Source organism: Coloeus monedula (assembly GCF_965178545.1).
Source record: "Coloeus monedula genome assembly, chromosome: 8".
In the NCBI taxonomy this organism is placed as follows: domain Eukaryota; kingdom Metazoa; phylum Chordata; class Aves; order Passeriformes; family Corvidae; genus Coloeus; species Coloeus monedula.
This window is the reverse complement of record NC_138788.1, coordinates 4138745-4165629: the sequence shown is the minus strand read 5'-3', so window position 1 is coordinate 4165629 and position 26885 is coordinate 4138745. Positions and strand designations below refer to the sequence as shown.

Below are 26885 nucleotides of genomic sequence, written 5' to 3'. Positions count from 1 at the left end.
AGGTGGGGGGGACGGCTCTTCCTCGCTTGCTGCCTCCTCTCGGCCCCCGCAGCGCTTCCCGTTCCGGGTCCGTGCGGCTGCCGCCACAGCCGCCCCTTGGCGGGCAGGGGGCGAAGCCTCCGCGGCGGCGGCACTCGCTGAGGGCGCGGGGGGGGGGGGTGGTATGTGTGTGTGTGTGTGTGTGTGTGTTTGTGTGAGGGGGGAGCTTTTGCGCGGGAATGCCGGCGGCCACACCCCCCCACACACACACACTCCGCTGCACCTCGGAGCGCCTGCGCGGCCCGGCTGCTCCCCCTGCCCCTCTCCCGTCGATCAAGCGGCTCACAGCCAATCACCGTGCTCCCTCCCCAGCCCGGGCTGCCACAGCGGCCAATCAGCAGGGGGGGGGTGGGCGGGGCGGCGGTGTCCGGGCAACGGCGAGGCGTGCGGGGGGCGGGGCAATGGCGCTCGGCGGGCGGGCCCTGAGGGGGCTCCGGGCGGGTTCCGGGGATGGCCGCGGTGACCCCCCGAGCTCGGCAGCTCTCAGCGGGCTCCAAAGACTCGGTGTGGGTGCATACCGAGGCCTTTCCTCGCAGCCGCGCGGCGCCGTGGGGGTCGTCCGCTGTTGTCTGTGAGTGGGAGCTGCCTCTGCAGGGACCCCCGGGGATTCGGGGTGCTCGGGAAGCTTCTTTCCCTGGGAATGGGCTCTGTGTGTGTGTGCTTCTGGAGTCCGGGAGACACCCTACCTGCCCCCTGAATAGCACTATGTTTGTGCTTTGGTGCCTTAGCAATTCCTTCAGCAACTGCTTTAGGTCTTTTACTCAATTTTTCACAAATATTTCGTTTGTAAATGAATGTGGAGCCTAAGCTGCTCCAAGGTATAATGTCTGTCAACTCCTAACAGATCTTCAGCTGGAGATGAGGGAAGTGCAGGTGTACTGATAGTCCTGCATGTCCTTTATTTCAGTCTTTGCCTGCTGAGTTCGAGTGCTCTCAATGTTTGGAAGTCAAGATGCTCCGAGGGCTGGAGCCCCTCTGCTCAGGAGACAGGATGGGAGAGCTGGGGATATTCAGCCTGGGCATGAAAAGGCTCTGGGGAGACCTTATTGCAGTCTTTCAGTACTTCAATTGGGCATGTGAAAAAGAGGGAGAGGGACTTTTTACATGGGCAGATAGTGACAGGATGCAGGAGAATAGTTTAAATCTAAAAAATGAGAGGTTTATATCAGATGTTATGAAGGAACTCTTCCCTAAATTCTTCCCTGTGAAGGTGGTGAGGCCCTGGCTCAGGTTGCCCAGAGAAGCTGTGGCTGCCCCATCCCTGGATGTGTTCCACGCTGCGTTGGATGGGGCTTGGAGCTGGTCCAGTGGAAGGTGGACTCTTAGGTATTTTTCCAGGAGGCAGAAGGAAAATGTCACTGGTTGTCTCGGGCTCTGAAGAAGGCAAAACTCAACAGAGGAAAGTCCTGCTTGCAGTCATATTGTAGAGAGCTCCGTGAAATGTGGTAGCTATTCAATCCCCCATAGCAACACAATGATGTTGGAGTCATGGCAGAGTGGGAGTGTGCTGTGACCGATTAAGGGATAGGGAAAATAATTGCTTTAAATTGCCCAAACTTGATGTCATGGCAGCCTGATATAGACACAACCCTCACAGCTCAGCAAGGATGGACTTTGCACGAACAGCACAGGTTTATTTTTAAATGGAGGCTGCCCTTCATGAGGAGAAACATAGAGATGATGAATCAGCTGGCAGGGAGGGAACGAGTGTGGGTAGACTTTTCAACTGATAAGCCCTTGAGGCTTGGCTGTGTAGTCAAAAGAGAACAATTAGGACAGCAGTGCTCAACGTGTAGTTCTTTACCTGTTGGTTGCAGTTCAGGTGAGTGTGGCAGACCTGAGCTCATGTGCCCCTTCCTGCAAGGGAGGCAGATTCCTCTCTCCAGGATTTCTTTGTCCAGGTCCACAGGAGTTTTCTCAGCATGTTTCTTTGTCCAGGTCCTGATGTGACTGTGCCATAGCTTGGCTTCCTACCAAAAATTGCCTCCTATAGGAGTCAAAACAAGACAAAAGCACACTGTTGTATTTGTTGCTTCTCAGTACACCCTGGTCCATGTAAGTTGCAAAGCAGAGACAATGTTAGCAGAGTTTTGAAACATCTTGTATTTAGGGTGTCACAGAATTTTGCAAACATAGCCTGCAGTGCATTTGGAAAATATTTTGGGTTTCCAAAAGTTGGTTTGGTAGCAGGGGAGTAAATAATGGCAGAGGTTTTCTGTGAGAGAGAAGGGAAAAATGAAGGAGTAGGCAGGGGTGGAAAGTTCAGTGATGCAGCAGAAGGATGAGCCAGAAGTGAGTAATTAAACATAAATTTATATTATGCAACATCATGGCCCAGAGCAGTGTGATTAGTTGTATACAAATATGTTTTGATTTTCTATCATGGAGATCAAGTGCAACAATGGTATTTTCTGTGGATGTAATCCCTTGACATTGCCTTTTTCCACTGATTTTCACTCAATTTGGATTTGATGCTATAGGAACAAATACATGAGAGGTTAGCTTAATATGATTTTGATACATGTAATGTACTTTTTCAGCATGGCTCTCTAGTGGGATTTCAGTGCTGGACTGAACTCTTGGGTGATGGACCCGTCCTGCCAGTATTGCAGGAACCTGTTTGTACCCTACTGCATACATTTATTAAGTTCCACTTTAAAATGAGTTATTGCTCTAAAGAGAAGGCTGTTCCAGAAATTGGCTCCTCTGATGGCTAGAAACCTAATTGCCAGCCTAGGTTTATTATTTGGATGTCAGCTATCACAAACTGAAAAGGAGGCGTTTTAAGGGTTGTTATTACTGTGAAATTGAAAGTTTATAAAGGGTTTGTCACAAATTGCAAGTTTCTTTGAGGAAGGGGCCTTGGAAGATCGCTTTGTCCAGCCTCCTGTCCCAAGGCAGATCCAGTGCTGCTCAAGTGATTTCTCAAATTGTTCTAAAGTTGTCCTGCTGGGAAGGTTCTGCTGCCTCCCTGTCTGACCGAGTCCAATGCTCTGTTCTCTCCTCTGCTATACAGCTTCTGTAAGAGTCACTGATACAAGGAACGCTTCCTCTCTCCACCTTCACAGTATCCTCTTGCATCTCTGAAGACCAGTATCATGCCTCCCCACTTCTTTTCACCTTCCCTTTGAGCTCTGTTACCACCACTCGTGATTCCAAGCTGGCAGTTGGCAGGGAACCCGGAGTGGGATGATGAGTAACACCAATTTTGACGTGTCTGTGTCTGATAGGTTTACTGGCTTAATCTTTCCCAATTTTTCTTATCATGCCCACATAATACATTGCACACAGAAAGAAAAAATTGTCTGGCTGATACATGAGGACATGCCAAGGTTTTATAGATCCCTGCTGATTTTATATCCTTGATATCATAAATGAAAAGATTATGATAAAATTTAGCAGTATCACCTAAAGTCATTGTAATGTTTTTCAAAGTGTCTCCTTCCTTGTGTTTCCATGTTTCACTGAAGTGAGTGAACGCTGGGAGGGAAGTAGCTGTGTCTTCCTTGACAGAAATACCGTCTGTGGCAGACCTGCCCTTTGTTTGCTTCAGAGGAGTAACCAGGCCTCCAGGGCAGCTATCAAAATAAAGTTAAAACCAATTTTTGTAAACAGAGTTAAAACTTTTCCAAACATTATTTGACTGAGAGTGAGAGCTAGGGGTGTAACTGTGACCACATGCCAGCTTTGGAGCGGAGTGGCACATTCCAGGGTTTGTTTTCTGTTTATCTGTAATCTTGTTGTTGCCGGAAAAATGCAGAGAAGACAAGGTTTGTTTTCTTTGCTCCTGATATTGCTACACTGACAATGCTGTTCAAAAGTGAAGTTATAGCAAATATTCCAATTATCCAACTTTTAATGAGTAATGCCTGCACTTTAACAGGCATTGAGGGTGGGTTTGGATTTTTGTTTCTGGAACAACAGCAATGCATGATGTTTCTCATCAATCCTGTTGGTTTTCTCTTGCAGACCTTGGATTTGGAGCAAGGCATTGGGAACCACCAGCAAATTAAGAAGCACAAGGCTGCAAGATGTCAGGGCGGAGCGGGAAGAAGAAAATGTCCAAACTGTCCCGCTCGAGCAGGGCTGGGGTGATTTTCCCTGTGGGGAGGATGATGCGCTACCTGAAGAAAGGGACCTACAAGTACCGGATCGGGGTTGGAGCACCAGTGTACATGGCAGCTGTCATAGAGTACCTCGCAGGTAAACCTAGAACCTGCTCCTGGAAGTGCTCATCACACACAGAAGCCAGGGTTAGCCATGGGATGGGATACGAATATGTGGAGGACTCCTGAAACTCAGGCTCTGCAAGTGCAGGATTTGTTGAAATTTGCTGAAAATGCTAAGGAGGTTATTTGTTTCCTGGAGAGGCTGAGGGCAGAAATTCTCTCCTTTAGAAGCACCGTGATTGGTCACTAGCTGGAAGGGTTATTTTTTATTGCTTTGCAGAGTGAAGAGTTACATCTAGTAGTTTCTGTCCCAGAGAAAACTGGTATTAATTAGGCTTTTTGATACACATAAATGTGAATAACAGGAGGAAAAAAAGCAAACCCACCTGGTACATCTATTGTGCTTTTTAAGTGAGCAAACTGTCCTGCTGGCTGCATTTCTCCTTGAAGGACAGTGTCAAAGTGTTATGAAATGTAAAGGTGGTTTTTTTCATATTTTAAAAACCCTTTTGCTTTGCTTAAGTGCATGAAGAAGGTGTTCCAGGGTTTAAATCTTCCCCCATGCCCCACGTTTTCTTTTTCCTGCCTTTCTGAAACTGAACTTTGATCCCATGGTGATACAATATACTGTGGCTCTGTATAGAAACATTTCAGAGTGTCCTATGATCATATCTGCTGAGTTTCTCGTTTAATTATGGAAAATAGGACTTTAGCAAATTGTTAGAACTCACGGTGCAGAGAGGATTCTGGTTCAGGTTACTCAGGGGTTACAGATCAAGACTGAGGTGCATTAGAGAATCTGTGAGGAGTCACAGCCTAGATGGAATTAGTTGAGTGAGTTGTGTTTCAGGAGTGTAGTTTATTGCCAAAGTGGCATGAAGAAGCTTGCATGGAGCCTGGTTGTCCATGCAACAGGTTTTATGTAAACTCCACTCTCTTTGAAAAAGAACATGAAGCTTGTTCTCACTACCAGACAAAAAAAAAAGCATTATTTTCTTTCAAAGGTATGGAGAAAATCTGAAATCTCACTACTAAATTTCACTAATTTCACAATCTCACTACTAAAATTGAATTTATGATGAAGCCTAATAGCACATTGCAGAAATTTCCATGTTTGTGGCGGTATATTCCAGGATGAGAATCAATTTTTTTTTCCCCTGAGGCTACTTCTGGAGCTGGAGTGACAAAGTATTGCTTGTGTTGGAGAAATCACAGTAACTTTTATAACATAATGTGTTGCATTGTGACTCTGCTGACCTTCTGTCTGGAGAGAAATACTTTTTTACTTTTCCTACTCCACAGGGAGATATTTCTAGGATAAACATTTGGAGATGCTTGTTCTGAGCTGTGGCAATTATTACAAGGTGCAGTAATAAATTGTCAGCAGCACATCTGGTATGTGCAGCATTTCTGTGGTTCAGACTGAATTGTGGTCAGCACTGTTTGCCTATTACCTGAACTAGAACAATGTATGTCTTGGCTCTGCTCCTGGGTAGTAAGTGCAGTTTAATTTAAATCATTAATCTGAAATGAGTGGATTGTGTGTGGGCCTACACTTTGCTTTAGAAAAAAAAAGAATGTGTAGTCAACCAGGCAAGAAGATTGCTAGAGGTGTAGGCTGGGAGTCCACATAAATTTTAAGGGAATGCTATTTTCAGCTGCTTGGTTCAGCAGAAAACTCCTGTATGTATTGTGATAGAATGGAGTAATGTTTCTGAGCAAACATCTATTGCTGGTGGATTGTGTTCTTTCCAAACCAAAGCTCCTGTGCTTTGTCCAGGGTTTTGTTTGGAAATATTACAAAGGTGGAGAGTTCAGTCAAAAAAACAGTGTTGCAACATCTAACCCTGCTGATCTAGTTATTCCTAATATTATGTGTGAATAAATGGTTTTGGGAAGCCTGCAGAAACAAAATAGGTTTTTCCAAGGATGTTGTCAAAGGGGGCATTATATGTCAAACTGGTAAGTTTTCTTAACATTATCTGATCTTTGTATTACAAATGCCATTTTTTTTTCTCCTGGACTTGCAGCTGTGAAATGGTGGTTCCTCGGGATGAAAGGCTGCATGCAGGGGAACTGCTTCAGGCTAAATCTGGGAGGGTGTCAGTAAGAGACTATGACTTTTTAGCTGTTTCACAGAAGCAGGTCGAATGTATTTTTTGTGTTATGTCAAAACGTTCATGAGAACTTCTCCTCTAAAGCCCTGAGTGCTTCTCTGTGTTTTAGCAGAGATTTGATGCTTTATGAAAGGGGAAGGGTGGTCTCTCTCACCTCAGGGAAATCTGCTCTCTTTGGCCAGGCTCTAACTTTGATAAAACACAGGTTGCTCATGCTTAGTGGAGACTTCTTTGATTTTAACAGATAAAATGTCTGAAGACTTGGTCCTCACTGAATATGTTCCAGCCTCTCTCAGCTCCCAGATCATAATATTGTGGGGAGACAGTGGTTATGGGAGAATATTGATGTTAGAGCCAGGGATAGATCTGGCTAGTGGGGAGAACTGAATTGATGGCCAGTAGGCAAATAAATGGCAAGGAGTGTCCAAATATTCTGCCAGGAAGCTGGAGAGTAAGTTGAAAAAATAGGAAATAGGCCAAGGATTGGATGGAGGGGATGCTGGTAATGAAGGACCTGGGCAGGAATACTGAGCCTGAGTAGACAGGAGAAATGGTGACTGTCCAGGAAAGGCAGCTGAGGTAGTAGTCTCGGTGTGGATTGCCAGGGAAAGGAGATTGAGCTGTGGAGCTGGGAAAGCAAGTCATGGCTGGGATGGGGGCAAGGTGAATGAGGCTGGAAGGGTCAAACAGGATCAGAACCACCTGACTGCCTGCATTCCTCCAGGGCCTGGCATGGACCAGCACATCTCTGTGAGTGACCAGCCCTGCTGTTTGGCTTTGGTATGTGTTCTGTGTCACAAGATACTAGATCCCTGTTTTTTTCCTTTGTAAGCAAGATCGATTGTGGCAGCACCTCACAGCCATTATCAAACCCAAATCTGCACTTTGCCTTATCAACCCCATCATTAAAATGCCAGCAATCACCACAGTGTATCTGAGGAAGAGGTACTTTTACCTCAACTGATCAACTAATGTGAAGATCTCATCACTGTTCTAAACCTTTCTTTTTAATCTCTCTATGCTGTTTTACATTTTAGGCTTGAAAATCATATTGTTAAACTGCAGCTTAATTTCTATCCAGAAGGCTGTGTTTGCTGAAACAAGGTTGAGTTCCACTGGCTTCAGAGTTCAAAATCTGTGAAAAATTGGCATGAGTCCCATGGGATTGATGGATTTTGCAACAGACTCATGCTCTGAGTGTGCATAGGGCTGACTGCAGTCACAACTACCTAAATCAAACATCAACTGCATATGTCCTACAGGGCATCTTCCCAAAAAGTAGGCAGAGAATACAGATGCCTGTCGATGAGGAGGTCATCAACACAAGTCATGTGAGTGGTGTGCTGGTCAGAGGAGCTCATGGAAGGTCTCAATGGAAAGCCATCCTCTCTAAATTAGGGTAGAATACAACACCAGCAAAGGCTTCCTCCTTCACAGGAATCACCTGGAATACTCTTCTGCCTGTTGTGCTCATCTGCCATGCAGAGACAAATCCAGCAGATAGCTTTCACCTGCAAATGGAGGACCAAGGACTCCATCATCCAATACATTTTTGTAGAGTAAAAGTATTACTGTTAGATTTCTGTGTGGTAGTGTAAAAGGAGCTGACACAACTTATCCTAAAGGGGAGGTGGAAAACAAGATAACCTGTATAAAATCTTTTCAATTTGCTATCAGTAATTCTCATAGACCTTTCTTAGCAGTCCAGTTTCACAAAAGCTCAGCTGAACAAATACCTTTGGCTTGGCTAGGATGCTTTAGTTCCCAGACATTTCAAATCTGCTGATCCATCAGCTAAAGAAACCTCTTTTTCCCTGTATGTCACAGGATGACAAGATGTAATCCCATTCAGGTCATAGCATGGCTGCTGCTTGTGTCTGCTGGAAGAGAGTTATGTTTTTCTGAAGATGTCTGAATTTAAACTTCTGATGTGGAGGCATCTTTGTGGATTTTGACTTTTGCAGGAAGCAATATTATTTGAGATTTCAATGTAATTCTTAATGCCTGGTGCTGAGAGTGCGGAAAGTAAACCCAACTTATGGCTGAGAATATCAAGATGCCCAGTTCCAAGAGAGCTTGTTATGGCACAGGACTTTATTACAGGACCTATATACTCAGACTAGTCTTCTTAGAATTTAGGTAACCTCAGATGTTAAGATGTTTCTACATGAAATGTAAGGCAGTTTCTTTAGGGATCTGTTATTGTAGCAGAGGATGTGATAACTGAAGCTTCCAGTTTTGATATTGTATTTTGTAAATGCCATTTTATATTCTTAATATTATGAGTCCCTGCCTCCACCCTTAGAAAAAATATGCATAGAAACCTTCATTAAAAGGAGGCAAGGCAATTATTTACCTATGCAAATGTTTGGCATCCTTTGGTAAATTATATACATATTCCACAATCTGCCATACGTCACCTCTGCCTTGGATTCTCTTCTTCCCGGTGTCCTGGGATGGATGGCTGGCATTTGAGTGTTCTGCCTTTTTTGCTCTTAACATTAGGCAGAGGACTAAGAGTGCACCATCAGGATGCTGCTGGCCAAAGGACCCAAACCTGGGGCAGTGGGGTGAGCACACAGGTAGCAGGATGTGCCTGTTGTTGGCACACCTGAAAGAACTTCAGTTCCCACACAGGTAAGTATGTGTTGTTTTCTGGATTTTTTCCCCCTGATGCAATTTTCCTCTGCTGTCAGCACACATCTGCAAAACCCACTGGAGGAGCCTGGGTCCCTTTTCTTGCTCTCTGCTGGTCTGCACAATGGATGGAATCTCTTCCTTCTGTCTGCTGCTGCATTAGCTCCACTGGCAGAGGTCTGGGAGAGGGTCTGACACTTCCAGGCCCATGGGGGTGAAAATAGCTGGATCATGCGGGATCTCTTTTCAGTTTCCTCCTTTAAAATCCAGGACAGACTAGGAAATGCTAGCGCTGAGAGGTTCCTGCCCTAACTTTTACAATTCACTGTGAATATGCATGTAAATTTTAAAAAAAGGCATTTGTATTTCCAACATTCAGTTAAATATGTATGCTGTGTAGTAGTGAATACTGGAAGACAAGTTTATAATTTTGTTGTTCTGAGTGGAATTGAAAGCTTGTATTTTTCCCATGAGCCAGAGCTAAGCCTCATGTTGAAATCATTTGGATTTTAGCTGAACATTATGTACGTTTCCACTAGATTTTTCATGAAAGTTGTTCTTTTTATCATAGTTATTGTTCTTTGTGTAGTTGATGTAAAGGAGTAGGATGTCATTAAGACATCAATAAGTTATCAATAGGATAATACTGATTGGCTGTAATTTTCATATTCCATATTGTGCAAACACAAACCCAAAAACCAGATGACAGGGACACTGTATACTGAAGTAAAGTATGAATATGATTTTTATGATTATTTGGAGAAAAAAAAATCCCTTCTCCTTCCTTCTCAGTGTTTCAGTAGAGTTCTTATATGAAAAATAACTTCCGAGTAGTGGCCAAACTACGTAAGCTAATGAATTATACTGATTGCTACAGTCCGAATAAACTTGGGAAGATGTGTCTGTATTTCTGTAATTATTAGGAAAACCTCAGTGACTTTGGTTACAGTATAAATGTTACTGGTAATTTAGAGAAATTACCTTTGAAGTGACCTCCTGTTCCCAGAGATGAAGAAGGACCCTTGTATCAATATTTCATGCATTGAAGCTCTCACGTTGTCTCTGCTTGCATCTGAGTCAAACCTTTCATATCTTGTTCTGAAATGAAGCTTCTCACAGATTTTCAGTGCCCTTTAATGCAGAATTCCAGCAGTGCCTGGCAGGTGTGTTGGCTTTCCAAGTGTTTCTTCAAATGCACCTCAGTCTTCATCTTCCCTGGTCCTGAGAATCTTTGCTGTTTATCAGAGCTGTCTGTTTCAGGTTGGGTGTTTCACTGCATGCTTGACTGTTCTGTTGTCACAGGCTGCTGATAAATTTTGGACTGCTGATGTACCTTTTTTTAGGTGGTTTTTTTTGCCTTTTTGAAAGAGATTTCTGACTTGGGGCTCTTAAAAGAAATTATGTGAACCAAGCTTAGCATATTTTCTCCTAGATATCCTTTAGGGAATTAGGAAGGACAAATTGATTTATCTAAATTTACAAATACATTGAGTGGGGTTTGGTTTCTGCCTTTCTGTAGCAAGAACCCTTTAAATCTGGAAATGTCCCTGAAAAGGTAAATGGATATTAAGAAGCAGTGTAAAAATGTGTATGCAGCATGTACTTAAGCTGCAGTTTTGTTACTCATTTTTATCTTGATGTGTTACAGCCGAAATCCTGGAGTTGGCAGGAAACGCGGCACGGGACAACAAGAAAGGAAGGATTGCCCCCAGACACATCCTCCTGGCAGTTGCAAATGATGAGGAACTGAATCAGGTGCCTGTTTACATTTTCGTGTAGGAGTTATGTGTTATGGCTTGAGTGAAGCTGCTACCAGGGAAGGTTAGAAACAGCTTAGTCTGAGACACGAACGAGATTGTAGTTACTGGACCAGAAGATAGTGCCATCTTAAATAAAAGCAAACAAAAAGAAAGGTTCTGAGATACTTCATCTTAAATCTTATGGACATAAATTTTGGTTCTTCTTAGCCTATGAGTCCTGTTGAAGCAAGCAGACTTGATGCTTCACTTTTTCCTCAGGGACATTCAATACTTAAAGAAAATGCGCAAGGCCTTTTCCCAACAGCTGTAGATATGTGTGTTTTCTATTACACTGGCTGTGAGGTCCATGTTGGGTAGGGATCTGGCTCGCTCTCTGCTATTGCTGTCTTCCTGTCTGTTTGCCCAAACTGTGGTTTTCAGTGCTCTGACTCTTGGGATCACTTGTGGGATCACTTCTGCTAGACTTGTTGAGTGAGGACAGAGATCACAGCATGGGCTGCAGATTGTACTATTCAGGGGTGCGGAAAAGGTTCAGTCAGCATCAGAGTCTCTCCTCTGTATGAAGATGGATGATGTCATTCACACTTTGAATACTCCTGCACTTAATATGACTGCTTTAAATAATGAAAATATGGTGCCCGTGAAGTCATGTGGCTCTGTTTCCAGTCAAGTGGAGTAAAAATTCAAAACAGGCCAGAAGAGAAGGAAAAGTATGCTAACACTACCAGCCTTTTCCCAGCTCTGTGGTTCTGGTCAGTGACCTGTGAACTGGGATCTAGATCCAGTGTTGTCTCTTAGGAATTAGCCACACTTTGTCCTCTACATGGTATCACAGCCCATTCCTGTTGTTTCCCTCTGCAAACCAAATCCTTGGAGTTTTTCCTTGCTTTGACTGCATCTGTTTCCCTGCCAAAGGGATCTGCATCCAGTCCTCCTCTGAGCAGGGCTGTGGTGCAGTCCTTTTTTTAAGTAGCCCACAGAGAGTCTTCTTTTTTACCCTTATTTACTGCTTGTGAATCACCAAGGACAGGTTTGCACTAAGACTGGCACTGGAAGAGGGATTGTACAGCAACAGAATTCTCCAGGATGTGCTGGCTGACTTTGCTGTCACATGCCAAGTTCCTTGTTACTGTGGATTGTTTCTCTCATAGTTTTTTGGTGATGCAGACTAAGAGGATCTGTAATATGCTTCCATACGCTGCTTCTCCTTGCAGTTGCTCAAAGGTGTGACTATTGCAAGTGGAGGTGTCCTGCCCAGGATTCAGCCTGAGCTTCTAGCCAAGAAGCGGGGTGCCAAAGGCAAATCTGAGACCATCCTTTCCCCTGCTCCTGAGAAGAAGGGGAGGAAATCCATGGTAAACAAAAAGAGTGGGAAGAAGGCAAAGTCTACCAAGGCCCGGACATCCAAAAAGGTAAACATAGGGCAGGTACAGATTCCGTGTCACCCTCTGCAATATTTTCTTGATAATTGTGTAGAATCTCTTACCTCCACACTAACTCTGTGGCAGTGAACCCTTGCTTTTAAAATAAAGGAAGCTGTGATCTAAAACATTTTCTACTAGAGAGATGTCATGCCTTCAACCTTGTACCAGTTACTGGGTTGCTGTTAAAGATTTTTCACTGTCCAGAGAACTTGTCCTGACATGGAACGTCAATGTCATTGCAACAAGCTCTTTGTTTCATGTGTTCTTAGCTGTGCTGTTGTTAGTGATTTTTAAAAGAAGAATTAATCAATCAGAACTTGACCACTGCAGTTTCCCTTAGGGTTGCCCATCCTCTATCACTATCCAAAAATGGATTAATTTGGTAAAGCAGTAACCCAGATCAGTGCTCTTGGTTTGTCATTTCAGAGCATGCACCTTGAAACACTGCTGAGTTTTTGATTGGGTAGGGTTAAATGATATTATTTGACTTAAACTTCTAAAACTTAGATTAAGCACATTTTTCCGGAGGCCTCAAAGTTTTGATACAGTTCCATAGCTGAGAATATGCAGAAACAGCCTTTAAAAAGAAAACAGAGTTGCTTAATGGGATGTCTCTGTGTATTTGTCTCAGCTACCACCTTACTTTGAATTGTGCACATGCAGAGTTTGGACTCATTAGGAGGTGGTAGCATCTTGACATACCTTAAAGCAAATATTGAGAGATGTGAGGAGATGCTCCTGCAGCCCTCTGGGACTGGTAGGTTTGCTGCTCCTGGAGGTAAGCCATAAGAAGGCTTTCTCATTTAATAAATGAGACTTAAACATTTGTTTTTCAGATGACAAAGTTGTTTTTTCTTCAAATTGGAGCATTTGACTGGGTTACTAAGTGACTAAGTTTGAGTTAATATGAGGTTCTGCTCTGTTAGCAACAAAAATAAACTAACACATGCCCACTCATATAAATACAACCTTAATTGTCAGTAAATCTACAGATGGGTGTGGGTGCCCTGCCTCTGAATGTGACTACAAATGTATGTAATGCCTCAGATGAACCACTGATTTAGCATTATATAAACAGTGCAGACCTCTGTTGTTACATAATCTTAGGGGATTACAAGGCTGTGAGTAATATATTGATCTGAAAAGATAAGATTTGTAGTGTATTATTGAATCTCTCCATTATTGAATAATGCTAGATGTTGATTATTTTGTTTCCCTTGAGAAGTCCTGCTTTTTTTTCCTCCCATCAAATAGAACAAACAAAAGGACAGTGAAAAAGAAGGAGCTTCAAATTCAACAACTGAAGATGGGCCTGGGGATGGTTTCACTATCTTGTCCTCCAAGAGCCTTGTGCCAGGACAAAAGGTAATAGAGAGCAATAACAGACTGGGGCTTAGCATGAAGGGAAGGATGTTTTTCTCTTAAACCAAAGCATTTCCAAAATCAGCGCTTTTTTCTTCAAACCATGATGTTAGAACATTAGTTTTCTAGCAATAACTTCCTCTGGAGCAAGCTCCCAGGTTGTGGGCGTATTACCAAATAATCTGAGTGGTGTGCAAATTAATTAATTAAAATCTAAAAGTCAGAATCACATATACTGAATAGAATAAAATAACTGTTCTCTGAAAGACTGAATCCAGCCTTCTTTCACTTCAGCTTTTTGGTATGAAAATGGTTTTGCACTCAGATTACTATTTATTTTTCCCTCCCCCCTCATTATTTTTCAGCTTTCTCTGACACAGAGTGACATCAGCCATATTGGCTCCATGAAAGTAGAAGGCATCGTTCACCCTACAACTGCTGAAATAGACCTCAAGGAGGAAATAGGTGAGGCTCTATTCATGCAGAAAAAACACATCTAGAGCTGGAAGAGTAGCTGGTCTACTGGCTGCCTGCTGAGATCCCATCCTGTTTCACCTGAATCTGCCCCAGGGCATAAAATATCAGTTACAGCTTCTGAAAATCAGGCTGCATCTGACTAGGTATAACAGGCTAATCACTAATTTATCTTTTTCTTAATGACAAGCACAACACAGATAATTTGTTGAAACACATGAGCAGCAAAGGTGTAAATAATTAATATTGAGGTGTTTATTGGCTTATTTTTACATTTGCATCTGAAAATTACATTGCAAAATTATATATTAATAGCACTTCTAACTATGACTTTCATTGTAGGATTATACTGCTCATGTGAAATAAGGAAATATGATTATACAAATACGGAAATTTAAGCAGGAGGGAGGTAAAAAGCTATTCAGTCTGTTGCATAGGGAGCACAGAATCTAGTAGCAGGCTTTTGGATCATTGTTTTTTAGTCATCAAGACCTTCACTGGCATCCCAGCTGTGTTTGTTTCAGCAAGTCGTAGGGTTTGTATGTTGAGTCCATTTTGGAGGCTGAAAATCTGAGTCCTGAAAATCCCACTCCACGCTATTTTAGCCATAAGTCAGAGTAAATAGCATTCTTACAGATATTTATATTAAAGCAATTTCCAGTAATAGCATACAGGGCTCTTCAAAATCGTGAAAAGTAAACTTTATCTGTGTCTAGGCAGAGTAGTGAACACAAACATCAGCTGCTGCTGATAGAGGGAGACAGAATAGTGTGTGTACAGTGTTCTTTTAAATAATGTGGACTTGTTTATCCACAATGATACTCTGAAGCTAAGGCCTTTTGCTCTGTGTCCTTGCAGGCAAGGCACTGGAAAAGGCTGGAGGGAAAGAGTTCTTGGAAACAGTGAAAGAGCTTCGCAAATCTCAAGGACCTTTAGAAGTTGCTGAAGGTAAAAAGGATACTCTGCAGTCTTTTGGACATGGCTTATCTTATATGTTCTTTTCTCTGGACATTCTGATCTGTTACTGATATTATGTGTCATTGTTTACGTGATGTAAATGTTTCTTCAAAGCTGTTGCTGATATGGGCAGCCTGCTGAGAGGGAAAAAAAGAAACAATAGGATACCTGTGTGCTGTGCACATTCTGTCTTTAGACTGATCAATTTGTCTTAGGCAATTTCTGTCCATGGGAGTCCAAAAATTAAGGAAATCTTGTGCCATCTTTCCTACCCTGATTGTACTGCAGCCTTAGTGAGAATCAGAAACAGTTCTCAGCCTAACATATGAGGCATAAGAAGACTTAGTGATACTTTATAAATTATTCCTCTTTATGCATATTTGATTAACAGTATATAACCCAAATAATTACCTTACTCTGAGCACAAATGAAGATGTGATATGATCTGCAGAACTGGCACGCTTTTTGGAAGAGCAATTGCTCAGGCACTACAGCTACTTTATTAGGAGAGCTCCTTTCAAGGGTTAACACATTTGTAGCGGGGAATAGCTTGGGACCTGAGATTGTGCTTTCCTTTGTGGACAGTTTAAACCAATTGAAGGTGTCTGGAAGACAGATGGAGAAAAGTTACAATATGCCTTATTTGGCTTAGTATCTCTATACCCAAGAAAATAAATGCTTTAAATAGTCTAGTTTTGGAAATTGCCTAATTGAGTTTTATAGTTTTAGAACCTGAAATAATAGGGAAATTTTTACACAAGATAATCTGCTTCACTTTCATATCAAATCAAATTTATATGCCATAAAGTCAAAGTAAACTACTTTTCTCTGTCAACATCGCTCCCCAAATAGAAGATAGACTCCTTTTATGCTATTAAGACAGCTGGTTAAAATTTAAGTAGCACAGATCTCCTCTGTGCCTGCAACAGAATTCCTCTGTGATGTCAAACAAGTGAATATATCCAGGTTTTTCATCCATGGGCTAATTCCTTCCTGCACAGCTAATTTCAGAGTTTTTAACCTGAGATTACCAAGACCTAGACTTCCATTGGTGCTGATGGTGACAATTGCAACAAAAGCAAACTGATGCCATGCTGTGGACTCTGCAGGTCCTGGAAAATATTAGGCTTTCTGAAAAATTAATCTGAGATTCCTGATTGAGCATAACTGGTGGGGACAAATTTGATTTTCACGTCCTTTTCTGAAATTACCGAGCTCTGATGTGAGTCTAAATATTACTCCCCAACACTCTGGAACTGTAATGATGATGATGCAGGATATTTGCGAAAAGCACTCTGTGACAGCACTGCAGAAATGTCTGTGGGGATTACTGATACTGTGCTCAGGGTGAGGTTTTCGTACTTTGCATAAAACAAACCCAGAGGCTGTGCTGAATGAGAGAGCTAGAAACCATTATTGAGTAGCTGTGTGCTAACTAAATGAGCCCTGGATTCTTTGGTCTCCAAAGGGATAATGACTGATCACAAAAGGAATGATGAGACAGGTTATGATTGCAAGCGAGCCATTGTGGTGTATTTTAATTCCAAATGTATTCCTTTGGAGAGGTAATGTAATTAACAAGGTACATTGGGTTGGGAGGTCATTGCAGGGTGGTTTCTGTTCCAAACTAATGTTATATTTTCATTTGTGTTAGCTGCACTTACTCAGTCTAGCGGCCTAGCAGCAAAGTTTGTCATCCACTGTCACATCCCACAGTGGGGATCAGACAAGTGTGAAGAGCAGCTCGAGGAGACTGTCAAGAACTGCTTAACAGCTGCAGAAGACAAGAAGTTGAAGTCTGTGGCTTTCCCCCCATTTCCCAGCGGCAGGTAGGACTCCCTGTGTTGGGTAGCAGAGGTGGAATTGGCTGTCAGAGCTGCTGCTGTGACAGGGAGGTGCCCCATGCTCTGTGACTCTGCCTCTGCAGCTGCCATCTGACACTGCGCTACTCCAGAGGAATCCAGCCTGAAGTGCAGTGTTTGCATGAAACTGCCAGAGAGCCTTTATAAAGAGAAATTAGCCAATCCACAGGAGAGTTGAGTGGGCTTGCTGTGTTGTCTACTGCTAGGCAGTCATTTTCATTCCTCTGCACCACCTTGGGTTTTGTGTCCCTTCATTTTGCTGTGGGGAGTCTTATTAAACCTGCATTTGTACTAATAAGATTATACCAGCATAATACTGAAGGCAGGTAACAGCGATGCCACCTGAGCTACGTGGATGTGGGGTGTTCACTTAAGCCCTCCTGAGAATAGATATTTAAAAGACTTATCACACAAAACTTTTCTTTCAGAAGAAAATCAGTGTTTCTCAAATGTAGTTCTGCTTTCAAAAGGGAAAATTATTAAACCAAGTGTGAAGCTACACATTTCTTTCTCCATAACTAGCAAGCAGAATGTGCTTGATTAAGAAACCTGAAATCTTTTTCTTTTTCTTTTTCTTTTTAAATCAACAGTTTGTTGGTCTCTGATGACAAGAAATCTTACACAAGCCCTGCTAACTGCAGAAGTTTTTATATTGTGTTAGAGTTCACATGCTTATAAATAATTTGAAATGTACATACTGATTTTGGTAGTAGTGCCCAAAGAGTAGAGTACAGAGTACAGTCCAGTTGTGTTGGCCTGACAGTGAATAAAATGAAAGTAAAACTGCATTTGATCCGTGAAATCACCACATATCACTGAATACATGGGAGGTGAAAGTGCCATTTTTACACACTCTGCAAAGCAAAATAATATTTTTATGGGTCAGGACAAAAGAATAAATAGAGGGACAGTGCAATTTTTAGTCAATTTTTTAATATACAGATGTTTTTGTTTATGGTTTTCATTCAAAGCAAAATGTGATAAATTGTTTTAACAATCTTTAATATAAAGTGCAACTTTCAAGAATGAAATGTAGCTTTTAATGCCAATAGAAAAAGTTTCTAGACTTCATGTCTTCTAAGACCATAGAACTAGAATAATCCATTCTTGGACCATTAGTCTTAGTGCAGATTCTTCTGCTGCATTGTTCCATTTCACTCTCTGTTGCTCTTACAATTACTCCTCCTAACAGAAAAAGGGAGTAAGTCTTACCGGGTGCTGCTGGTTTACGCTTCATTTATCATAGGACCTCAAAATTTTCTGAAAAAATGCAGTCTTTCAAATAGGACTTCCTGGTTTTGCTCTCATTTTATGCTACCTACATGTCTGCACAGGAAACGCTGGGTTTGTGAGTAGATAAAGAACTATACTGTATCAGTTCTGTGAATTTTCATTTTCCTCTGAGCCATCTTAGGAACTATGTAACTAATGTAACATTGCAATAGATGGGATACCTCAGTTGTGCCAGATCTTTTTGATGGTTTACAATAGAAATATGATTGTAGGTTAGAGAATATCAAGAGGAGTGAATGAATGCATCTCGACCTTAATTTGGCTTGCAGTTGTAATTTCAATTATTTTCACAGGAATCCCAAGCAAAGTATTTTAATGACAGAGTGAGCAAGTCAGCTAAGTAGGTAATGTTTTGGGTTTGGTTTTTTTTTCAGTTTTCAGCTAAAAAAATAATCATTCTTTGAAATTTTTAGCCTGCCCAGGATGGCATGGAAAAGTTTAATTCTAAGGGCAAGCATTAAAAAAAATGTTGTGTGGTCATAAGAAGTAGCAGCAGATGAAAACAGCAGCTATGCCAGCAAGGAAACTTAATTCAGCAGCAGGTGAATATTGCTATCAAAACCTTGGGGTTTGCCAAACTGCAACTGGCACTATCTTAGCAGCCTGTGGCTGGACTAGTTCTGGCTGGTTCCTCTCAGCATTGCTGCTCAACACTCACCTGCTCTCTTTTCTTCCCTGACCACACAGAAACTGCTTCCCAAAACAGACGGCAGCCCAGGTGACCCTCAGAGCTATTTCCACCCATTTCGACGGCACCAGCTCTTCCTCCTTGAAGAACATTTACTTTCTGCTCTTCGACAGTGAAAGCATTGGTATCTACGTGCAAGAAATGGCCAAGCTAGACACTAAGTAGCAATGGCAGCCAAATGAAACTTTATTTTTCAACAAACTTGAGTAGCATTAAAAGCATTAGAGGCGGGTTTTATTTTTTCAATGTGACGAGGAGGGAGTGTGGTAGTAGTGTGATGTGTTGTGACTTGATGGAGAGCTGTAATTAGAGGTGAGAGGGGTTTAGTCCAATTTCTTCATGCCATTTTTATCACCTTAAGCAATTGAGTTACCATCTGTCTTCAGGAGTTTAGTGTCCCTTGTTGCTTTAGTTTAGAAGTTTTTAAAGAATAACCTCATTTTAGATTTGTAGTGATGATTTCTTCACACACACACACACACACACACACACACACCACTTTAAAGAAAGCTCTTATAAATGTTCTGCTCCCTTTTCCCCTCCCTTGAGGGTAGATGGTAAACTTCTGCCTTCAGCCCACAGAGAGGGGAAAAGGGCTTTAGAAGTGATGCATGAGGAGCTTCTGTTTTGCTTTTAACTCACAATAACCACTGTAATTACTGAGAATATTTCATGGTGATTTTTGTTTGTTTTATAAGAAAAAAAGAAAAATATGTGTCAAGTGTGGTTATTATTATAAATCCTCATTTTGCTCTGGGAATTTCGCACCCTAAAAAGAAAAAAAAAAAGAAAAGAAAGGAAAAAAAAAAGCAGCAGCATCTGTAAATAAGTGCTTGCTGTATCACAACCAACAGCTTTTCTGACTGAAGTTTAGTGCTATAAGTGACACAATTAAAGCTGCTGAGGAGATTTTAACACAAAGATGCATTATATTCTGTTGAATTCCAGGCTTACCATATCCCCTTCCAGGTTTTAGACAGGCATTACCCTGGCAGCACTGTGAGCCATTTGCCCTGCAAGCTGCAGAGCAGATGCCAGATCTGTAAGAAGCAGGTCCTTCTTAGAGGAGCAAGAATAGAGAAAGCCAGGGAAAAAAACCAAAACAACATTAACAAACAAACCACAGAGATTCTGAAAGCCACAGTGTTTATTGTTTCAAATCAAGGTAAGCCAAACTTCTTGCTCAGAGCTCTCTCAGCGGGGGGAGTAAAAGAAACATTTCTTCTCTGTTTTTTATCATGGGAACTTCTGTGCAGTTCATTTGGGAAGTGCCTCCTTCCCCTTTACAGCAAGGCAGGCACCCCTTTTTTGTGGCACGGTGACGGGTGGCTTGAGGAGGTGCTGCAGAGGACAGTATCAGTCAGTAGAAGCAATAGAAGTGCACCCTCACCCTCTTCCAGTTGCTGTACTCCTTGCTGGATTGTTACTGGTGCCCTCTTAAGAGGGCATTGTCTGTCCCATCGTCTTCCAGCTCTTGGAGATGAACAGATCCCGGCTCTTGGCAATGGTCACCAGGAGATGTCCCACATAGCAACCATTCACCTGGCCTACACCATCATTCCTGCCCATGGAAAGCAGGAAGGTTAGTGACCCTGCAAAGAAGATGTAGAGGTGTAAGTCAAGCAACTGTTGTCCAGTTCCCCTGCATCCACGTGGAACAACTCTCAGCAGAGTTCTGGTAAGTGTTTATATCAGTGTTCATGAACAAGAAGACTCATTACCCAACTAGATTTTTGAGACCAGATTGTTCAGTTTGTGTTTGTTTTAGTTTAAGGGGAGAAAGAAGGAAATGGGAAGTCATCTTATTCCTGGGATTTAATTGGACAGTGAGCAATTTTAAGAAAAGAAAATAAGTTTGAGGAATAGCAGACTCCCACCAGTAGATTTATCAAGACATTAGTGAAGAAAGGACACATTGTGTGGTAGACCGACACAGTAATTAATATCTACACTGTGTCTTTGTCAAGGACTAAAATGAGGCCTGAGCTATAAGCTGACATAATCAACTCCAATTATGAGTTCCTTCACAGTGCATTCAGTGAGTTCAGAGTCCCGTGCAAGTTAGACAGCTGTTCCTTGCAGAAAAGCAGCCCAACACCTAAGGCCAGGTGCTAGGAGCTGACCTTACCTGGCTTGTAGGTTTTAAGAGGCTTCTCTGTCAGGCTGTTAATGATATTTGTCACCACGATGTTGGCGTGGAGCCCAGCATGGTAGGCCATCTTGGGCTCTTTGAGATCTGCACAGTCACCAATGGCATAGATGTTCTCATAGCCTTCCAGCTGGAGGTGCTTGTTAACTTTCAAAGCACCATTACTTGCCATTTTGTCACCTGTTTTGCCAAACAGCAGGTTTTTAGAAGCAGCTTTGTGTTGTTTGGTGTGGCCCAAGACCCCAAAATGCTGCTGATTTAATTGACACAAAGTGAGGGGTTGTTTTTCACCCTCTTTTCTATGTGTCAGCTTTTTGCCTTGCTGTAGTTAATCACTGCAGTCTCGTGCAATGCATCATCCTTTGATATTTCAGTAGAATCACCCCCGCAGGCTATGCACAGTTCATTCCCCACCTCACACCCCTCAAGCACCAGACACTGAAGAACTGTGCTGCTTCTCCCCACCCAGTGGTTTGGTTTTTTTCACTTACCAAATGCAGCAGCGTATGCAGAAGAGTTAATCTTTATCCCGGTGCACAGCACCACCATGTCAACAACCACCTCAGTGCCCTTCTGTGTCCTTACTACCATGTCTTTCTGGAACTGGTTTGGTCTGAGGTTCTCCACATCACTGACCTTTTCACCTGTTGCAACAGAGAGCCCTGGGTTACAAACCTTTGCTAGGCTGTGGTTTCCAGCTAACCCAGAGAAACAGGAATTCAAGGGAGCCATGTGTAACCAAAAAAGTCAGAGGACATTAGGAGATCCTTTGGCTAAAGGAAGAGCAGCTTGTAGGTCTTCAGAGGTATTGCTAAGGACGTACTTAACAGCAGCCGGACTCCTTTCCTGAGGAGAATCTCTTTCACCTCCTGACGGACACTGGCTAGCAGCTCCACATCAGCCAGTGCAGTTTTTGAGTGAATGAGGATGACCTGTTGGGGACAAAACAGCAAATGAGGGCACAGAAACAGAACAAGACACACTGCATGCAAGGTGGGAACAACTATAGCTGGCCTCTCTCCACCCTGATTGATGCCTGCAAGAACAAGCCAGGAAGGGGCACCTAGTACCACAGTCCTTGCCGTGGCTGGCTACAGGCTCAGTAACTGGATGTGCAGTCATCTCAGGTACCTCCAGCAGCACCATCACAGAACAGTCTCAGAAACCAGGATGAAGTTAATTGTGATGAAGATGCTCCTACCTCTTTGTCTGGGTACTCTGTTTTGATCTCGGCAGCCATCTCCACTCCAGCAGCACCACCTCCCACTACCAGAATGCGCTGAGATTTCTCAATCTTCAAGAGAAAATTTGTGTTACAAGGGAACTGCAAATTGCAGGAAGCCAGAATACCTTCAGTCACACCATAGACTGTTCTCACACACAGCACAAGCCCAACAGCAATAATCCTCTTAGTTCATTAAGAGGAAACAAGAAAGGAGTGCCCTTTGCATTCTTCCTGCCTACCCTGTAACACTGTTGAGTAATTCAGGTTTCCCCTTATGCTAGAGAAGCCATGATGAGCTCCTTGTCCTGGCTGCTCCCCGTGCACACCATGGTCTCTCATAGTCCCTTTCTCTTAGACACAGCTGGCTCCAGATAGCCACAGTGGTATCTGGGACAGGGAGGCCTGACAAAGGCAGGCAGCACCTCATAGGAGTTGATTCCTCACCTCTTTAACCATGTCTTCATAGGTCTGGATGGCACTTTCCATGTCAATGACTTGGTTGAACTTCCCAGGGAATGGCCCATCACTGCCTGTTGCAAGAATGAGATGGGAGTAGTGAAGCTCCTGGGAGGGCAGAAGGTAGAATGGGGTATTAGACACTTTAAAACGGAGCCTAGAACACAGTGGTTGCCTCCTAGGTATTGGTCACTCATTTCCTCATCTCCATCCCTTGCTGGTAACCAGAAAAGTACTTGTCGCTATCAGGAAGTGACTTTAGGAAGAGACCTGGTCCAAGTGACACCAAGTAATTGTTCCTCAAGGTCCTGAGAGAAGCACCATTCAGGTGAGTTGAGAGCTTTAAAGAAATTACCCTAAATTTACAGGGAATAACCTGATATTTATGCTGGACACTCACAGCTGGTTACAGAGAATAACTTCTCTTCCTTACCCTCTCCTGAAAAGAGATGAGATGCTCTGGCTGGAAAGAGTGATTGATGCTGTGCTCTTGTTTCTTCCTGCAGTTAAATAAGGATCTGAGCTCTGGGGGTTAATAGTTGAGCTCTAAATCCAGGTCTGAGAATAAAAGCTCAGCTGAGCAGGAGATGGGGTTGGGTATTTACTGCACACCCACATCCCAGCACAGCTCTAGGCCACTTAGCTTGGCTGGAAGGGATGGTGCCATGCAGGGAAAGATGCCAAGTTCTTCAGGAGGATGGAACGCACCCTGCTGAAGGCTGGCTCCCTGCACTAGCAGGTGATCCCATAAGGCAGCCAGGTCATTGCAACACCCACCTTGCCATCACTGAACAAGACTTGTTGCCTCCCAGGGTCTATGCCCACGACCTTGCCTTGTCGGAAGCTGTCCCCAAAGGTGACAGAGTAGGAGATGAAAGTCTTCTTGGCAAATCCTGTGGGAAGACGAGACAATGGGAGAGCTCTCCTTCTGCGGAGGCTAACAACTCCTTCTTCTCTAACCCCCACCATGTTGTCCTTGCTCAAACAAAAGCATGGCATGCATCTGGGACTGTGGGCTGGGCTTTTGCTGTGTGCTATCTCTGCCCAGCAAGGAGCTTCAGGACCTTTTTCCTCAGATCAGGTGACACCCTGGGCTAGGTGGCTTTGTCTCTGCTCCTCATATCTCCTGTACTGGTTTGCCCATAACTGTTTCTGTGGTCCTGGCAATTTCAGGCTGGGTGTCAGAGGCTTTTTTCATGTAATCTGCCTCTCAGACCAAACTTCTGCTATCCTTTTGATGCTTGTTCCCAGCCTTGAATGTGATATTTTGCCCCTAAATTCCCCAGTGATTGGAGTAATGGGATTGGCCCAGCCTCCAACTGAGGGCCCAGGCAGGCCTGAGGAGCTCTCTGACAGGGTTTTATCATCCCGGGCTTCACTGCTGAGCTGCTCCACATTTCAAGGGCCAGGTACAGAAAGTGATTGACTCACCCCTTCCAGCTGCTGTTACTTTTAGCTTAGTCACCTTCTAAACCCTTGAAATTTAAAAAAAAAAAAAAAAAAAAAAGGGGGGGGGAGGGGTTGGGGAGAAGGAGGGGAGAAGGAGGGATATGGTTTGAGCAGTTTTTGCTCAGTTTTCCTAGCAGATGTGCAATTAGCTTAACCACAGACGGGCTGTGGGTCCTCCCGGAGCCAAGTGTTTGTTTTCCAGATGGAAAACATCAAGTCTTTCACCATCGCAAGGCGGAGGAGGCAGTGCGAGCACCCCATTCCCTGCCGCTCCCCGCGTCCCTCCGCCGATCCCGGTGGGCCAGGGGAGCTGCCCGAGCCCTTACCGCTCTCCACGGCGGCCCGGAGGGCGGCCACGTTGTGATGGAAAGCATTTCTCACGTCCACCAGGACGAAGGGGACGGCCCAGGACTTGAGCAGGCTGGCGGCCGCCGTCCCTCCGAAGCCGCCCCCGACCACCACGACCCGCACGGAGTCGTCCAGGGACAGGCGGGAGCCCATGGCGAGCGGAGCGCGGCGCAGGGGCTCTCCCGGGGAGCGCACGGCCTCCCCGGGCCGAGCTGCGGGCGGAGCTGGGCTCCTCGGCTCTGAGCCAGCTTCCAGAGCCGGCACTGCCGGGCGGGAGAGCCGCGGGCGGGGAATGGCTCCTGCCAGACGAGCACCGTGCCCCGAGCGCAGAGCACTTCACCTGCCACCTGCCCTAGGCCCCGTCAGAGACTGAAATAGTTCATGCCTCAAACATTGATATAAAGTTTTGCTTATTATAACAAAAACTGTATAAAGAAGCTACAACAAAAGAAGCGTCCCTGAAGACACCTGACTGGGACTTTGGACTATAAATTAAACCACTAAGATTAGATAAAGGGAAAAACCATTCTTTAACCATCTCAGGCCTAGGGAAAAACAAATGAAGCTGAAGGAGAAGAATGCATCCACAAGAAACCCAAACACAGCAGAGATTCTTCCCTGACTGAGTTTAGGGTGGGGGGGACCACAGCCCACAGAAGCCAGGTTTACTCCCCCCAAAATGAGGAGGGGCAGGAGGTTTCGCGTGTAACCTCTGGTCAGAGGCAGGGAACACCCATCCTCCCTAACACAAACTGGCCCAACTGTGGAACCCCCAACCCCACAGGCCACATCCACAGGACATTCACGTGAGAGGCAGCTGAGGCAGTGGCATAATCCATCAAAGACCCCCCAAAGTGCCCCCCAGAGTCATTCCTGAAGCCTTGCACCAGAGGACTGCATGTGGTACGACAAACCTGGAGTCTGTTGTAAGAGACAATGGCAAACTCCCCCGGCCCAGAGAGGTGCCTGGGTTTTCCTACCTAGCCTGAGCATGTATTAACCCATTGGATTCTATGCCTTCCGGGGGCACCTTCACCACCAAGATGACCAGATGGAGAGGATCAATGGAACATCGTTGGGCTCCACAGATGGTGATATTTTCCTTATTCTGTCCCTGTCACTCTCTTTCTGTCCCCCCCACCTATTTTCTACTTCTTTCTTTCTCTCTCTCTCTCCCACAATATTGTCACTGGCATATGGTCTCCTTTGCACCTTAATTTGGGCAGAGGCATTTCTAAGAACTTCGGTAACCAGAACGTAACAGTCCCCCATGTACATATCCACATGAGAAGGGAACCAAAGGCTTTACAAGCCAAGAGCTGTGCTCTAAACTTCACAAGTCTGCAGGCTGGGTGAATAATGCAGCAGAGGATGGCCCACTCCACCCAAAGAAACAACCCCTTGGAGAGGGAAATGAAGATTACAGAATCACAGAATCAATTAGGAACAGACCTCTGACATCAGCGAATCCAACCTATGACCAAACAGCACCATGTCAACCAGACCATGGCACTCAATCTTTCCAGTCTCTCCTTAAACACGTCCAGGAATGGTGAATCCACCACCTCTCTGAGCAGTCCGTTCCAATGTCTAATCACCCTTTCTGTGAGGAAATTCCTCCTGATGTCCAACTTAAACACAGAAAACATGTATTTGATATGAGTAGAGCAGGAAAGGGAGCCCAGAGATGGCTGTGCAAGAGGGATGGAGGGAAGATCGCAGAATCTCAGAATGATTTGGGTAGGAAGGGACCTTAAAGACCATCTAGTTCCAACCTCCCCACCATGGGCAGGGACAAGAGCTCAGCATCACCATGGTGGAGATAGTGTGACATAAAGAGGAGCAGGGAAGGGCTGAGGAGGCAGCAAAGGCCCCTGGAGAAGGGGAGTAGGGAGTGGAGAAGGTTGACAGCATAAAGGACATCCAGATCGTGTTCTTCTGCAGCACGGAAGTTGCCCCGAAGACTTTCGGCTCCTGTGGCATTCTGGATAAATATAGCTGCTGGCCCTGTGGATAAAAATAGCTGCTGCACACACTGCAGTGGTGTGAGCTGGCAGAGCTGCCCCCACACTCCCCTGCTCCCCCCCTGCTCCTCATCCCTCCCTCAGCGAAACACAGCCCGGTGCCAAAACCCCCTCCCAGCAAAACTCCCTCCAACCTTGTGGGTGGGAGACGACGAAGGAATTTTCCTGGAAAAGCTGGGCCTGGACTCAGGATTGCCGCCAGAGGGTGCAGCCAGCTCGGCCGTGGGGACGCGGGACACGGCGTCCAAGGTCCAGGGCACCCTTGCCTCGGCCGCAGGAGGGGCTCGGGAACTGGGAAAGGAGGGTGACAAAGGGGTCGAAAGCAGGGGGGGCCCGTTCCTGCACCCCACGCTCTACAGCCTGGAACAGAGCTGGGAGGGGAGGGAGGGAACAGTCAACAACGAAGCTGGAGTGGCAAAGGTCCTTGATGGGAAAGGTCAGGGTAGGTTGGT

At 44.4% G+C, this 26885-nt stretch overlaps 2 protein-coding genes across 2 annotated transcripts; one reads left to right on the top strand and one right to left on the bottom strand.

The window, feature by feature from the left end:
• Positions 1–492: 492 nt before the first annotated feature.
• MACROH2A2 (macroH2A.2 histone) lies at positions 493–19049 on the top strand. The gene is made up of 9 exons (XM_082286653.1): positions 493–610; positions 4009–4242; positions 10611–10717; positions 11937–12134; positions 13401–13511; positions 13874–13973; positions 14841–14930; positions 16594–16768; positions 18782–19049. The coding sequence occupies exons 2-9, from the start codon at positions 4071–4073 to the stop codon at positions 18945–18947; spliced, it is 1119 nt and encodes a 372-aa protein (XP_082142779.1). The 5' UTR covers positions 493–610; positions 4009–4070; the 3' UTR covers positions 18948–19049.
• An 877-nt stretch (positions 19050–19926) lies between these two features.
• On the bottom strand, positions 19927–25104 carry AIFM2 (AIF family member 2). Its single transcript, XM_082285858.1, has 8 exons — positions 24388–25104; positions 23390–23505; positions 22601–22720; positions 22133–22225; positions 21755–21863; positions 21423–21575; positions 20911–21111; positions 19927–20374 (listed from the first exon to the last, which is right to left on the bottom strand). The coding sequence occupies exons 1-8, from the start codon at positions 24560–24562 to the stop codon at positions 20220–20222; spliced, it is 1122 nt and encodes a 373-aa protein (XP_082141984.1). The 5' UTR covers positions 24563–25104; the 3' UTR covers positions 19927–20219.
• Between the last annotated feature and the right edge of the window lie 1781 nt (positions 25105–26885).

Excerpts from the sequence above, each read along its gene's own strand:
- MACROH2A2 (XM_082286653.1), top strand. The coding sequence starts at position 4,071 with ATGTCAGGGCGGAGCGGGAAGAAGAAAATGTCCAAACTGTCCCGCTCG. Across the intron at positions 12,135-13,400 it reads AGGCCCGGACATCCAAAAAG|AACAAACAAAAGGACAGTGA; the intron begins GTAAACATAGGG and ends CCCATCAAATAG. Across the intron at positions 14,931-16,593 it reads ACCTTTAGAAGTTGCTGAAG|CTGCACTTACTCAGTCTAGC; the intron begins GTAAAAAGGATA and ends CATTTGTGTTAG.
- AIFM2 (XM_082285858.1), bottom strand. The coding sequence starts at position 24,562 with ATGGGCTCCCGCCTGTCCCTGGACGACTCCGTGCGGGTCGTGGTGGTC. Across the intron at positions 23,506-24,387 it reads CCGGGCCGCCGTGGAGAGCG|GATTTGCCAAGAAGACTTTC; the intron begins GTAAGGGCTCGG and ends GTCTTCCCACAG. Across the intron at positions 22,721-23,389 it reads TCTTGTTCAGTGATGGCAAG|GAGCTTCACTACTCCCATCT; the intron begins GTGGGTGTTGCA and ends CTGCCCTCCCAG.